The sequence below is a fragment of the Salvelinus namaycush genome, unplaced genomic scaffold (assembly GCF_016432855.1).
Source record: "Salvelinus namaycush isolate Seneca unplaced genomic scaffold, SaNama_1.0 Scaffold771, whole genome shotgun sequence".
NCBI classification, from domain to species: Eukaryota; Metazoa; Chordata; class Actinopteri; order Salmoniformes; family Salmonidae; genus Salvelinus; species Salvelinus namaycush.
In genome coordinates this window covers 7,936-23,255 of record NW_024061499.1, presented here as the reverse complement: position 1 = coordinate 23,255, position 15,320 = coordinate 7,936, and the positions used below count along the sequence as shown (strand labels likewise).

The following is a 15,320-nucleotide window of genomic DNA, read 5'->3' as shown; positions in this document are numbered from 1 at the left end:
ATTTGTCTTTTAAAACTTGAAACATGTATTTAACAGTGTGTAATTATCGCCACGCTTCAGTGATCTGCTTGGCTCGACCCCAAGGTTTACAACATCTGTTTAGGGTATTATTAACGTTCCTATAATGCTATTATTAGGATGTTAAAAAGCGAAGTCATATCTGGTGACAGTTATGTGTTATCCCTCATTAGCTCACCTAGTGTTGTTCTGGGGTCAGTGGAGTAATGCAGTAGTTTCCGCTGTAGGAGCCACAGAGGAGTCTCAAACTAATTTCTCCTCATTCCCCCCATTACCCACTGATCCACAATCAGTCAGTCCTCTTTTACACACTCCATTGACTAAGGAAGCTGTGGTTCTCCTCTCTCTATGTCCTTCTCTCTCTCTGTCTCTCTCTCTTTCCCTCTCTCTCTAAATCCCCAACTGAACCCCATTCAGTCAGAGGACTTTCTAAACACTTTATTGACTGGCCTTTTCTCTCTCCATCCCCACTGATCCCCAGTCAGTTGCAGCCCCCTTTGTGATGCTTCACTGAGAAGCAGCTCTGGATGTGCTGTGTCCCATGACAGGCAGAGAGAGAGAGAAAGTGGAAAGGACTGATAAATATTTCAGCGGTGCTGACGTTGGCAGGCGCCTAGACCTGAAAGGATAGGGCAATGAGGAGGGGAGGTGTTAGCAGGACAGGAAGTAGAGTATCCAGAGAGGAAGAAGAGGTAAATAAAGATTCACCCATATTTGCCATGAAACAGGAAATGGATGCTCTGAATGTTTTGTCACCTTTTAAAATATTAATACCTGCGCTTTATGAAATACTGCTTCTATCTACGTATATAGCTTTTGTTATTCAGGTAAAGGTCTGTGTTTTCAGCCACTGACATCCATTTATAACACTCTCAGGCCCCATCTTTGTTAGTGTTTCAGGGATGCATCAAGCACATTAACATTTTATTGGGACTAACAAAAACGGACAGGCAGAGAACAATTGTAAATTGACTCAAATTGTCACAAACTAATGCAATTCTGCTAAATTGTGGAATGTTTACCACATTATTGATACCATGTCTGTATCGTGGCTCAAGATAATTGTTTTCTAGGGCTTCCCGAGTGGCGCAGCGGTCTAAGGCACTGCATCGCAGTACTAGAGGTGTCACTACAGATCCGGATTCGATCCCGGGCTGTATAGCAGCTGGCCGCGACAGGAGACCCATGAGGTGCGGCTGACTTCCGGGTTAAGCGAGCAGTGTGTCAAGAAGCAGTGCGGCTTGGTGGCGTCGTGTTTCGGAGGACGCCTGGCTCTCGACCTTCCCCTCCCCTGAGTCCGTACAGGAGTTGCAGCGATGGGACAACACTGACAACATTGTTTTCTGCATCCCTGTGTAGGATTTTAAATGGGTGCGGCGCACTGGTATAATTAGTCTGTTTAAATGTGTAAAGATGCAGTCATGTAACACCATGCAAGATGAATGAGCAGACCCTGCTCTTTGTTGCTTGATGCTCCCTCAGACCAGTTTTTGTCCCCGTTACAGCCGATGAGTCACATAAAGACTGGTAGGGGATGAGAGTGGAGCGCTCAGTAGTGGTTTATCATTTCCCATGAAAAAAGTGACAGCATTTATACATTTTAATTTATAAATGAAGGACTCTTAGGGCAGGGTTCAGTCAAAACTTAGAATACAAGTCCATATTAGGATGTCTCTGCTGCTTTTGCAGAGAAGCCAAGTGGCTCCAGTTTCCTGCTGTAATCCATCACTTTGTGTAATTTGCTGATAATAATGATGAATTAGTCTCCATTCCTCATCCCCTCCCTTCCAGTTGTTCTTTTACCTCTCTATGTACACTGTCTGGTTGGCTGTTCACCACCTGACCAGCTGCTGTGGATGAGACTTTGATCTTAAACTGCCAAGTTCCAGGAATGTTTGGAGGTTACATTAAATAATATGTGCATGCCATGTCTTTACACATTGTTGGGCAGCAGTTCACAGGCATCCCAGGCTAGTGTTGTGTCTGTAGGAGCTTGTTATGGTAATACTATATCAAGCAGCAACACAGGCCATCTTCTGACTAAATTACTTAATTGATCTAATTTTAGACCTCGTCTGTTCTGTGTCCTGCTCAAATTGTGTTGGAAGACACTGGCATTTCTGGGATTTGTAAAGGACCTCAACTGAAGAATACTTTGTCTGTGAATTGTCACAGTTGTGAAAGAAGATCCTATTTGTACGACTCAGTCAATAGAGCAGACCTGACACCAATCATGAGTCACAATGCACTCTGACATTCTGCTCATCCACCACAACCATGCAGTGACCTTTGAGAACTACATTTTGACTTATAGAAGTGCTGTAGAATCCAGCTGACTTTCTCTCTCTGGATTCTATTTCTATGCTATGCAGTGACCTATGAGAACTACACATTAACTTCTACTATGCATCTTAATTACTGTAAAGGACAACAATAGAAAGAGAGTGAAAGAGAAAGAGAGGGAAAATGGTGAAACAAACCCTAAGATGAAGTGTATATGTATGTTTGCATAAAGGCTCTTCCTCTCTGTAGGACGTTCTAGCACAACATTGGCACCTCTCCCGTCCCGTTTTATCCTCCCTCTGAATCAGTGCTAATGGGTTTCAGCCTGAGTTGTAAGTGAACACATTTGGCCCCACTTACAGCCATCAAACATAGGAACCCCTGCCTGTTTATAAAGAACACTTTGCTATTAAAGCAGGGACAGAAGGCTTTTTTTAGTAATGTGCAAATTGGACAGTAACATTTTGTTCAGGCTTTTTTCTGTTTTGATTGGATGGTTTTAGACGGTGGGGTATTAATGTGTAAATTGCCGTTGGTGGTGTAAATGAGTGCATATAAGGTGAAATGTGTAGTTCAGGGATTTTTCTGCCATTGAAATCATTGAGGTGGCTAAGTCCAAACAGTGTAAAAAAAAGTTCTAAAATACTGTATATATACTTTTTAAAATATATTTTTGGGATATAAAAACACTTTCAGTATGTACTTAAATGACTAAAACCAGACATAAAGTGTGTAAAAAAGATAATGGACCTTATATTTTTTGATAACATAATCATTGAGAACTAACAATCCCCAAAATAAAAACTAGACAGTCAGGGAGAATTGAAAATTCTAAAAACAATGAATTTAGCATTATAGATTTTGTTATTATGTTTGAGCAAAAGAACACAACATTAGCCATTCTTTACCCCGCCAAGATGGGAGCTTCTAAAATTATGACGCGCCGACGGGCCAACCGCGCCCCCTGCCATGCCTACCACCTAAGCCCCTTTTTGATCCAGAAGAAAACCTCTAGTTGTGCACCTGAAAATAGCTGTGTGTGCATGCCTGTGTGCATGTGCATAATACAGTATGTCTGTATAGATGTGTACATTTGAAGGATGAACTCACTGTCTAGGCACTGGGCGCAGACGGTCTGGTTGGCACCACACCTCCTCACCACCCCCTCTCCAGGTGGGCACACCTCGCAGCACTCTCCACCCTTGGTGTACTGGCCTGACTCACAGGGCACCTGCACCGCCCGCTCCGTCTTAGAAGCCACCAATACCCCAACCTGGCACAGACAGAGGAACAGACAGAAGGGTGTTAAAGCAAAGGTCATCCATAATACTGGCTCATAGAGGGGAATGTTTTGAAGGCAAAAATGACAGCCAGATGCGTATTACAATCATGTTCCTAATCTAACCTCGTATCATGATTCGCAATAAATAATTTTGTCTTCATCTAAATCAGAGACAAATTCTTCTACAGAGCAATACATTGTCCCATCCTCAGAAAGCCTTTAAAGGCACATAAAGGCAAGCCTCAAGGTGCTCACCCATGACTGGTCCAAGTAACACCGAAAACATATGTGCCTAATGCACAACCTCATGTTGCATGTTAGCACTTCAATATATCCTCCCCATACACACACACACCCATGCATGCACACACTCGTGCACACACACACACATGCACACACACACACTTCCCCCCAGAATTCCTGTTCTGATCATCCATGTCCAGCCCACTGCCCTTTACACTGAAGCTGTCAGTCTGCCGGGTGTTTACAAAGTCTCCTGAACCCATTCATTTTTTTATTTTTTTATTTAAAAAAAAATGTTATCCCCTTTTCGTGGTATCCAATCGCTAGTAATTACTATCTTGTCTCATCGCTACAACTCCCGTACGGGCTCGGGAGAGACGAAGGTCGAAAGCCATGCGTCCTCCGAAGCACAACCCAACCGCTTCTTAACACAGTTAACTCCAACCCGGAAGCCAGCCGCACCAATGTGTCGGAGGAAACACCGTGCACCTGGCCCCCTTGGTTAGCGCGCACTGCGCCCGGCCCGCCACAGGAGTCGCTGGAGCGCGATGAGACAAGGATATCCCTACCGGCCAAACCCTCCCTACCCCGGACGACGCTGGGCCAATTGTGCGTCGCCCCACGGACCTCCCGGTCGCGGCCGGCTGCGACAGAGCCTGGGCGCGAACCCAGAGACTCTGGTGGCGCAGCTAGCGCTGCGATGCAGTGCCCTAGACCACTGCGCCACCCGGGAGGCCAACCCATTCATTTATAAGGAGAAGATCTACCTTTGTTTTTCTAATACTTGATTTGTGTTTTCTTCCCCATAGGGGTTACTCTCATCCTTATTTATTCGCTTGTAGTGCAAATGTTAGTTGAATACTCCAGGCGGGACTGTTTCGAGAAGTAAAGCATTTGAGGAGCTTCACTTTTTCTTTAAGGCCAAGACAAACGGAACTGTCTACGGGGCTATTGGTCAGACTCAGTACTGTTGATGGAGGGCCTGGGAGAGTTAACGTCCTTGTTTTTCTCTCTAATTGCTAGGTGTGGTAAAAGACAGATTCCTCTCTGGAATTTGCATAACAAGTCCTCATATTGCGCAACTTAAAACTATAAATTCCCACACGCACGCAAAGGCATACACACATGCTGCTTCCTGCTACACACAATCTTCTCTCTGTCTCTTTATTTCCACTCTTTTTCTCACTGCCTCTCTCCACTCTCCCTCTCGCTGTCACTTCCTCTCTCTCACTCTGATATAAATGCCAAACAGCTTCACAGGCACAGGACTAAAGCATTTTTTCATACATACAATACATTTAAATAAGGAAACAATAATGTGAAGCACATTCTGAAGTCATAATCATCAAAACCATTAGACTGAAATGCTTTCATGTTTAATGCCTCACATTTTACTAAGAAAAACTGCTGGTCTCTCTCTCTCACTGAGATGCCTTCTCTCTCTCTTTAACTGTCCCCCTCTCTCCCCCTCCCTCAGCCCCTGCTTTCATTCAGAAACAGATGCACTGAGAGCAGCCGCCAGCACAGCTCTCTCTCTCTCTCTCTCTCTCTCTCTGTCGATCGACTCTCATCCGCTCTGTACATTTCTCCCTCTCTCTCTTCGCTCTCTCTATCTTCTCTGTATTGTCCTAAAGCACACCGTTGCCTTGTTTTGTACCACAATCCAATGATAAAACTGAGGAGGACAAAAATGCAATTTCAGAATCCCCCCCGTCCCCAGTGAAAGTTGTGCCTGTGACCCCTCTACTCTTGGCATGTCTCTCTCTGTTGGAGAATTGCCCAAAGCATTGTTAAACCACACATCAGCATATTTTCTTATCCTTACTAATTTATGCAAACCTTTGCACTAAACCTGTTTTTATTTGAATATGGTCTTACACTATAATCACCAGGTCGGGGAATGTGAACTTGGAATGACGCCCAAACCCCCAAGTTTATCTGTATTTGTGTGCATCTTGTCAGTGAAATAAACTGGCAATTTACCAGCTTCACCTCTGATAAGGAGCCTGCTACTCTCAACATGATCTGAGTGACTGAAAGGTGCTACATGGTCAATCTGACGTCTGCATTGGCCGTGCAGCATTTAGGGTGATATGGCCTCTGCAGAAGTCAGGGTATTCATACTTCTTGAGCTTAGCGGAGCAGCGCAGAACTGTTGTGAAGGAAGTTGTCAAGGAAGTCAGTTTGTGTTTATACAGGACCTCCTGACCTACAGTTGAAGTGGGAAGTTTACATGCACTCATGTTGGAGTCATTAACACTCGTTTTCAACCACTCCACAGATTTCTTGTTAACAAACTATAGTTTTGTCAAGTTGGTTAGGACATCTACTTTGTGCATGACACACGTAATTTTTCCAACAATTGTTTACAGACAGATTATTTCACTTATAATTCACTGTATCACAATTCCAGTGGGTCAGAAGTTTACATACACTAAGTTGACTGTGCCTTTAAACAGCTTGGAAAATTCCTAAAAGTATGTCATGGCTTTAGAAGCTTCTGATAGGCTTATTGACATCATTTGAGTCAATTGGAGGTGTACCTGTGGATGTATTTCAAGGCTTACCTTCAAACTCAGTGCCTCTTTGCTTGACATCATGGGAAAATCAAAAGAAATCAGCAAAGACCTCAGAAAAACTATTGTTGACCTCCACAAGTCTGGTTCATCCTTGGGAGCAATTTCCAAACGCCTGAAGGTACCACGTTCATCTGTACAAACAATAGTAGGCAAGTATAAACACCATGGGACCACGCAGCCATCATACTGCTCAGGAAGGAGATGCGCTCTGTCTCCTAGAGATGAACGTACTTTGGTGCGAAAAGTGAAAATCAATTCAAGAACAACAGCAAAGGACTTTGTGAAGATGCTGGAGGAAACAGGTACAAAAGTATCTATATCCACAGTAAAATGAGTCCTATATCGACATAACCTGAAAGGCCGCTCAGCAAGGAAGAAGGCACTGCTCCAAAACCGCCATAAAAAAGCCAGACTACGGTTTGCAACTGCACATGGGGACAAAGATCATACTTTTTATATAACTGTTTGGCCATAATAACCATTGTTATGTTTGTAGGAAAAAGGGGGACGTTTGCAAGCCAAAGAACACCATCCCAACTGTGAAGCATGAGGGTGGCAGCATCATGTTGTGGGGGTGCTTTGCTGCAGGAGGGACTGGTGCACTTCACAAAATAGATGGCATCATGAGGGGAAATTATGTGGATATATTGAAGCAACATCTCAAAACATCAGTCACGAAGTTAAAACTTGGACGCAAATGGATCTTCCAAATGGACAATGACCCCAAGCATTCTTCCAAAGTTGTGGCAAAATGGCTTAAGGACAGCAAAGTCAAGGTATTGGAGTGGCCATCATAAAGCCCTAACCTCAATCCTATAGAACATTTGTCGGCAGAACTGAAAAAGTGTGTGTGATTAAGGAGGCCTACAAACCTGACTCAGTTACACCAGCTCTGTCAGGAGGAATGGACCAAAATTCACCCAACTTATTGTGGGAAGCTTGTGGAAGACTACCCAAAACGTTTGACCCAAGTTAAACAATTTAAAGGCAATGCTACCAAATACTAATTGAGTGTATGTAAACTTCTGACCCACTGGGAATGTGATGAAAGAAATAAAAGCTGAAATAAATCATTCTCTCTACTATTATTCTGACATTTCACATTCTTAAAATAAAGTGGTGATCCTAACTGACCTAAGACAGGGAATTTTTACTATGATTAAATGTCAGGAATAGTGAAAAACTGAGTTTAAATGTATTTGGCTAAGGTGTATGTAAACTTCCGTCATCAACTGTACCTATCATCAACCAATCATGTCAATGAGGAGCTATACGGAGCCCTCCGCATTGTCACAAAATTTGAGACGCGCACAGCGACGCGGTACGGAGCTCATTTTTGTCTCTGCGTGCCTCCCCTCCGTAGACTCCGCAATTGCATCACACCACCATCCTCCGACCACATTTTCGGATCAAGCATAAATTGGCTTTAAGTCTTTAACTCAAACGTGTAGAATAAGGCAATGCCCTCACACACACACACACACACACACACACACACACACACACACACACACACACACACACACGCAAACACACACACACACACACACACACACACACACACACACACGCAAACACACACACATACACACACCAGGTCACATCCCCAGCCTTGAGATGCCTGCTTTGCACTCTCCCCGAGTAGAGACTATTTCTGAATCTAATTCTACAAACATGCTCTATACTACCACAATGTTGTAAAGAAGCTATCAAAACAGACTGCTCCTGAGTAATGTAGAGGGCTGTTCACGTGGTGAGTGAATGAACAAGCCTTATTAGACCAGCAGGTCTTGAAATATCAGGAGGATTAGCCTATGACAGCCACTCACCAAATAATAGCAAATAGTTTGTAATCATCCCCATCACCATTATCATTATCATCACCCAACTATCCAAAATTCACATGCATGTCATGAATTGCTCAAAACTTTATGAACTTCAGATAAGTCACTACCTCCACTTCAACAGAAGCCTACTGCCAAAAAAAGTGAAAATATGGGTATTTTAGGATTTCATAACAGGTTCATGCATTAAAACTGTTATTAGATCACATACGGACTGAAATGTTAAGGGTTTGATCAGTCATCAGTAAATGGCACAGATCTGTTTCATATATGCATACTCAGTGTTGGGGAAGCTACTCTGAAAATATATTTTACCAAGCTACCAATTACTTGACACTGGAAGAAGTTAAACTGGGTATATGGGTGAAGTAGGCAATCATTTTCTTTTTTTCAGCATTAGACCTGACTAATTCTCACTTGAAACGTTCGTTTTTTTGTTTCTCAGGCTAAACGACACATTCTGTTAACATATGACCTCAATTGCAATTTGTTATCTATGGCATTTCAGGTGCACATATGAACGTTTTTTAAGAACTAGTTTGGATGTAGTGAACTACTTTTTCAAAGTAACTTTAGTTCAGTAAACGATATTTGTTTTAAGGGTAGCTTTAATGTAGCAAATTAAGTAATTGGTAGCTTGGTAAACTATATTTTCTGAGTAGTTTCCCCAACACTGAGTATGCATATTTACCGATGACTGACAAAGCCTTTCATTTCAGTCCGTATGTGATCTTATCACAGTTTTTGAATGGATGGACCTGCTATGAAATCCTACATTGTAAAAGGAACCTTGGGCTACGGCACCTGCCTATGAAAACCTTCCAGGGTGGTTGTTCTATAAAGGATTCAGATGAAGAGCATGGGGAACTATAACTGTTATTAGAAAACACACATTCCGGTTTATTATGATCAGTTCTGAGATGGGGGGGGGGGGCTGATAAGCACCTTCCCTCCAGCAGTTCTCCTCAGATTAGTATCGTGACTAATTTGCCAGCATTAGATGGAGAAATACGAGGGACAGTGCAGGGATCCCCAGTCCACTACAACTACAGTGTTATAACGCAAAGTAATAAAATGCAAACAATGAACACGTTTCTCCCATGCTACCTATTCAATCAAAATGAAATATATCTTTATGAAATCAGAGTTATAAATCATGCCACTACTCACCACTCCAAACAACATCACCAATGATAAGGTACCCGCCATGCTTCGGTTTCCTACAGTGTCATAAACAAATAGACTATACTAAATGGATACTGCAAAGGAACATACAGGACGAATTGTTCATTTTAATTCCAGTGGCAATTCTTTATCAATGAGTCCGCAGTCAATTCCCCATGCTCTTCGCTGCCGTGTAGCGTTCGAGACCTTTTGAGAGTGAGATGCGTCGCATTGGCAGGTCACTAGTGCGTGCGTGCAGCGTCCCGGCGCAGACTGACTGTACTGAGCGCTATCCAGCAGTGCACTGCGGAGGCAAGAGTCGTGCACGAACTGAAGAGAGGCACGTCCACTCTTTCCCGATTTACCCTGTGACTTCTACAGTAGACGACTTGCACGATCTACACCTGGGATCATCAACTAGATTCAGACGCGCGTCAACTTTTTCTTGAGTGGAAGGTTGGGGGGCAAGAACATAATTACAAATCATTTGTAGACTTCAAATTTACCGCATTAAGCCCAAACAGATATAATATTTGACTAAAACATAATAATTCCAAACCTTGCTTGCATTTGTATATGGTAATGTGTCTATATATTATGCATGGAAATACTTGGGAACAGATATTCCAAATTAAAATAACTTGGAGCTGATTTACATTGTTTTATGTCCAACAATGAAAATGCAACAAAAAAAAACATTAAAAACACCTGCAGTACAAATTCGGCACTCGGGCCGCCAGTTGGGGGACCCTGATCTACATAGACAAGAGACAAGGATCAACTGGAGTCACTTTTCTGACACTTCATCTATATCTCGCTCTCTCTCTCGCTCTGTTTCTCTCTCTCTTTCTCTCTATCTGTTGTTTGCCAAAGAAAGGATCCCCGGAAATCTACCTGAAATCTACTGGGTAGATGCGTTTTTCACATGCAGTTTTATTGATAATTTCTAATTTATGTGGTCTGTATTATTGCGTCAACTGTATATTAATGAATGAATTTAATGAGCTGGTGCACACCCCAAAAGTTGGTAGAGGTGCTGACCAACGGCGAGCAAACTAAGCAAAAAAAAAAAGAGTCTCATACTCTATATACAAGCTCCCGGTAATGTATTGGGTAAACCACCAACGTTTTGTCATCACTTCAGGGTCTGGTGTCAAGCACATCATCATTCTAGGTACAGCTTGATTCTTGCGCTTTTTACATGTTCACGTAATAGGCTACGTAGCCTATAGCCTACAATATTTACCAGCTGCACCCAAAAAAATTATACATATACAGTATATGTAGCGAACAAAAGAAGTGGGAAGCAAATCCAGGCGTGAAAGGCAAACACCCTACGCAACGCGCCAATAGGGTTAACCCACTTGGTGGGAATTGTAAAGTGGCTCATATATCGAGGACCATCATACTGCCCCTTTCGAGCCCGTAGGCACGTCGACTTTCTTTCAAATCCCGTCACAAGTATCTCTGCCTTTCGATGGCCCAACGGCCGCCATCCGACTTGACACCAACGTAGCGAACAGAGGGAGCGGCAAGCGAATCCTGGTCTCAGGCGTGAAAGGCAAACACCCTATGCATCGCGACAATAGGGTTAACCCACTTGGTGGGAATTTTAACATGGCTCAAAGAGCTAGGCTTTTTACCAGCCACACCACAGTATCTTACACAATATAAGGATGCACCACAAGAGGGAGACTGCTTCACTTGCATAGTTGGTCATCCCTGAAGTAACACTACTGTGAATGATCAGGCTATCAAGGTAAGAGAGTTCAATGAGGGATGTGCACTTTCAAGAAAGAAACAACTGAATTAATATTGACTCATGTTTTACAATCCATTTTATAACATCATTTCATGTCATGTAATTTCATACCAAGGCTTACAACCGTTGACCTACCACTTGTACTTATCGTACCATGACACAACGCCATATGGTAAGTGAATAGAGTGAGAGAGAGTGTGAATTTTCAATTGAGCCATTATGCTCATACACACACCTCTGGGATATGTTCTGTATTGAACCTGTCCATCAAAGCAGATCACATGGTCCATTATGTGGAGTTTTTGAACAGGCTCCATAGTCCTTGATGATACAGTAAATTTGGGAAGGCCACTGAAAGACCACTAATGCACGTCTGAGTTCTATAATTGTGTTTACTGCTCATTGAGGTATTTACACTTAAAGGCAAACTAGTGTTGATGGCTATTGATCTCAGACAATTTGGCAGGACAGAAGCCACCAATCAGGTTGCAGCACACTGAACCTGCTACCGTCACGTCCCACCTCCACTATAACCTTATTGTCCCCCTGACCCTGTCTGGCTCCACCCCTTCTGTACCTATCAGCTGAGGGGGTCTGCGCTACTCTATGGGCCCCCTTGTATTGGCAGGCTGGTTGGGTTTCACGGTTGAGATCTGAATACTCTCCTTTATTGATCTCTGGACACATCAATGATCCCACATCCTCCATCCTCCCAGAAGACCAGCCCCCACTCCTCACACCCCCACGTCCCCCATCCAGAGGACACGGACCAACCAGTCAATTTAATCTAAAACATTGCATAGGAAATACACAAGTAAGAAAGTCTTCTACTGTGTCACTGACCTTTACAGATGGTGTCACTCAAGTTGTTTTTTGTTTGAATGCATGTAGCCACAATATGACTCTTAAGACTATATTATTATCCATTATGGTAGGTGGTAGGCCTACCATAGTTTGTTGTCATACACTTGGTTGGTTTGTTAAGATGATTGTCATGGCAACTTGCTAATGGATAAACAGCCCATTGAAAGAGGTGATGATGACTATGATGGTGATTACATGGTTATGGAGGTGTATAGAACTTCTTGCTGAAATGTATCTATCCAACTGGCCATAAATAGCAAATAGCCAGTGAATGAGAGCTCTTTAAGTAGTGTTATGTACAGTATATGCTGCTGGTGTGCTGACAAGGCCTTCTACGAGTCATACATTATTCTCTCCCCACATATCATGTTCCTGTCCTTATGATTAGTCAGCATACTGTAAGCCAATGTCATTCCACTCGGCAAGGTCACTCATAAAATATAGTCTCGATAAAGATTTGATGAGGCTGAACGTTTTAAAGGTTTGAATTGGTAAAGTAGCTGAATGGCCTATTCATTAGAATAAATAATGAAACATGATAAGTTTCTTAAAGTACCTTACTGTATGACTTTTCCTCATACAGTCTGTTACAGTTTGGTATGGTAACATGGACAGTCTCACTAAGAAGAAACTAGAGAGGGTTGTGCTGAAAGCCTCAAAGATTACTGGTTGTCCTGGGACCTTCCCTCTGTGAGCTTTCTGTACACCAAGCGCACCTCCAAATGTGCAGAGAAAATCATCAACGACCCCTCCCATCCATCCAATTACCTCTTTCAGCCCCTCCCCTCTGGTAGGCGCTACAGGCCATTGACCACCAAAACTGAAAGTTTTAAAAACAGTGTTTTTCCTGCAGCAGTCAGAACATTGAACTCCCTTCGATAATATAGAGCTACACTAGATGGCCAAAGGTATGTGGACACCCCTTCAAGTTAGTGGATTCATCTATTTCAGCCACACCCGTTGCTGACAGATGTATAAAATCGAGCACACAGCCATGCAATCTCCATAAAAAGACAGTGGCAGTAGGATGGCCGGTACTGAAGAGCTCAGTGACTTTCAACGTGGCACCGTCATAGGATGGGACCTTTCCAACAAGTCAGTTTGTCAAATTTCTGCCCTGCTAGAGCTGCCCCAGTCAAATGTAAGTGCTGTTATTGTGAAGTGGAAACATCTAGGAGCAACAATGGCTCAGCCGTGAAGTGATAGGCCACACAAGCTCACAGAACAGGACCCCCGAATGCTGAAGCGCGTAACTCCTAAAAATCGTCTGTCCTCGGTTGAAACACTCACTACTGCTTTCCAAACTGCCACTGGCAGCAACATCAGCACAAGTACTGTTCATCGGGAGCTTCATGAAGTGAGTTTCCATTTCCTAGCAGCCACACACAAGCCTAAGATCACCATGCGCTATGCCAAGCGTTGGCTGGAGTGGTGTAAAGCTTGCCTCCATTGGACTCTGGAGCCGTGGAAATGCGTTCTGTGGAGTGATAAATCCCCGAATCTGCGTAGTGCAAACTGTAAAATATGGTGGAGAAGGAATAATGGTCTGGGGCTGTTAATCATGGTTCGGGCAAGGCCCCTTAATGCTACAGAATACAATGGCATTCTAGACAATTCTGTGCTTCCAACTTTGTGGCAACAGTTTGGGGAAGGCCCTATCCTGTTTCAGCCTGACAATGCCCCCGTGCAGAAATGGCTTGAAGAGATCAGTGTGGAAGAACTTGACTGGCCTGCGCAGAGCCCTGACCTCAACCCCATCGAACAACTTTGGGATGAATTGGAACGCCGACTGCGAGCCAGGCCTAAACGCCCAACATCAGTGACCGACATCACTAATGGTCTTGTGGCTGAATGGAAGCAAGTCCCCATGGCAAAATTCCAACATCTAGTGGAGTTAGAGCCTATCAGCACAGTATATTGGAGTTAGAGCCTATCAGCACGGTGTGTACTGGAGTTAGGGCCTATCAGCACAGTGTACTGGAGTTAGGGCCTATCAGCACAGTGTACTAGAGTTAGAACCTATCAGCACAGTGTACTGGAGTTAGAACCTATCAGCACAGTGTACTGGAGTTAGAACCTATCAGCACAGTGTACTAGAGTTAGAACCTATCAGCATAGTGTACTGGAGTTAGAACCTATCAGCACAGTGTACTGGAGTTAGGGCCTATCAGCATAGTGTACTGGAGTTAGGGCCTATCAGCACAGTGTACTAGAGTTAGGGCCTATCAAGCGCAGTGTGTACTGGAGTTAGAGCCTATCAGCACAGTGTGTACTGGAGTTAGAGCCTATCAGCACAGTGTGTACTGGAGTTAGAGCCTATCAGCACGGTGTACTGGAGTTAGAACCTATCAGCATAGTGTACTAGACTTAGAACCTATCAGCACAGTGTGTACTGGAGTTAGGGCCTATCAGCATAGTGTACTGGAGTTAGGGCCTATCAGCACAGTGTACTGGCGTTAGGGCCTATCAGCATAGTGTACTGGAGTTAGGGCCTATCAAGCGCAGTGTGTACTGGAGTTAGGGCCTATCAGCACAGTGTGTACTAGAGTTAGAACCTATCAGCACAGTGTACTGGAGTTAGAGCCTATCAGCACAGTGTACTAGAGTTAGAGCCTATCAGCACAGTGTACTGGAGTTAGAGCCTATCAGCACAGTGTGTACTGGAGTTAGAGCCTATCAGCACAGTGTACTAGAGTTAGGGCCTATCAAGCACAGTGTGTACTGGAGTTAGAGCCTATCAGCACAGTGTGTACTGGAGTTAGAGCCTATCAGCACAGTGTGTACTGGAGTTAGAGCCTATCAGCACGGTGTACTGGAGTTAGAATCTATTAGCACAGTGTACTGGAGTTAGAACCTATCAGCACAGTGTACTGGAGTTAGAGCCTATCAGCACGGTGTGTACTGGAGTTAGAACCTATCAGCACCGTGTGTACTGGAGTTAGAACCGATCAGCACAGTGTGTACTGGAGTTAGAACCTATCAGCACAGTGTACTGGAGTTAGAGCCTATCAGCATAGTGTACTAGAGTTAGAACCTATCAGCATAGTGTACTAGAGTTAGAGCCTATCAGCACAGTGTACTGGAGTTAGAACCTATCAGCATAGTGTACTAGACTTAGAACCTATCAGCATAGTGTACTAGAGTTAGAACTTATCAGCATAGTGTACTAGAGTTAGAGCCTATCAGCATAGGGTGCTAGAGTTAGAACCTATCAGCATAGTGTACTAGAGTTAGAACCTATCAGCATAGTGTACTAGAGTTAGGGCCTACCAGCACAGTGT

The 15,320-nt window shown here is 43.6% G+C and overlaps 1 protein-coding gene across 1 annotated transcript in view; it reads right to left on the bottom strand.

Annotated features, from left to right (window-relative positions):
- The window catches only part of LOC120042766 (tumor necrosis factor receptor superfamily member 16-like), a 54,378-nt gene extending 44,713 nt beyond the window's left edge, over positions 1–9,665 (bottom strand). Inside the window, exons 1-2 of the mRNA XM_038987567.1 lie at positions 9,420–9,665; positions 3,412–3,574 (exon numbers count right to left, since the gene is read on the bottom strand). Of these exons, the coding sequence (XP_038843495.1) occupies positions 3,412–3,574; positions 9,420–9,458 (202 nt within the window). The 5' untranslated portion in view covers positions 9,459–9,665. The remainder of the gene's footprint in view (positions 1–3,411; positions 3,575–9,419) is intronic.
- Positions 9,666–15,320: the final 5,655 nt, after the last annotated feature.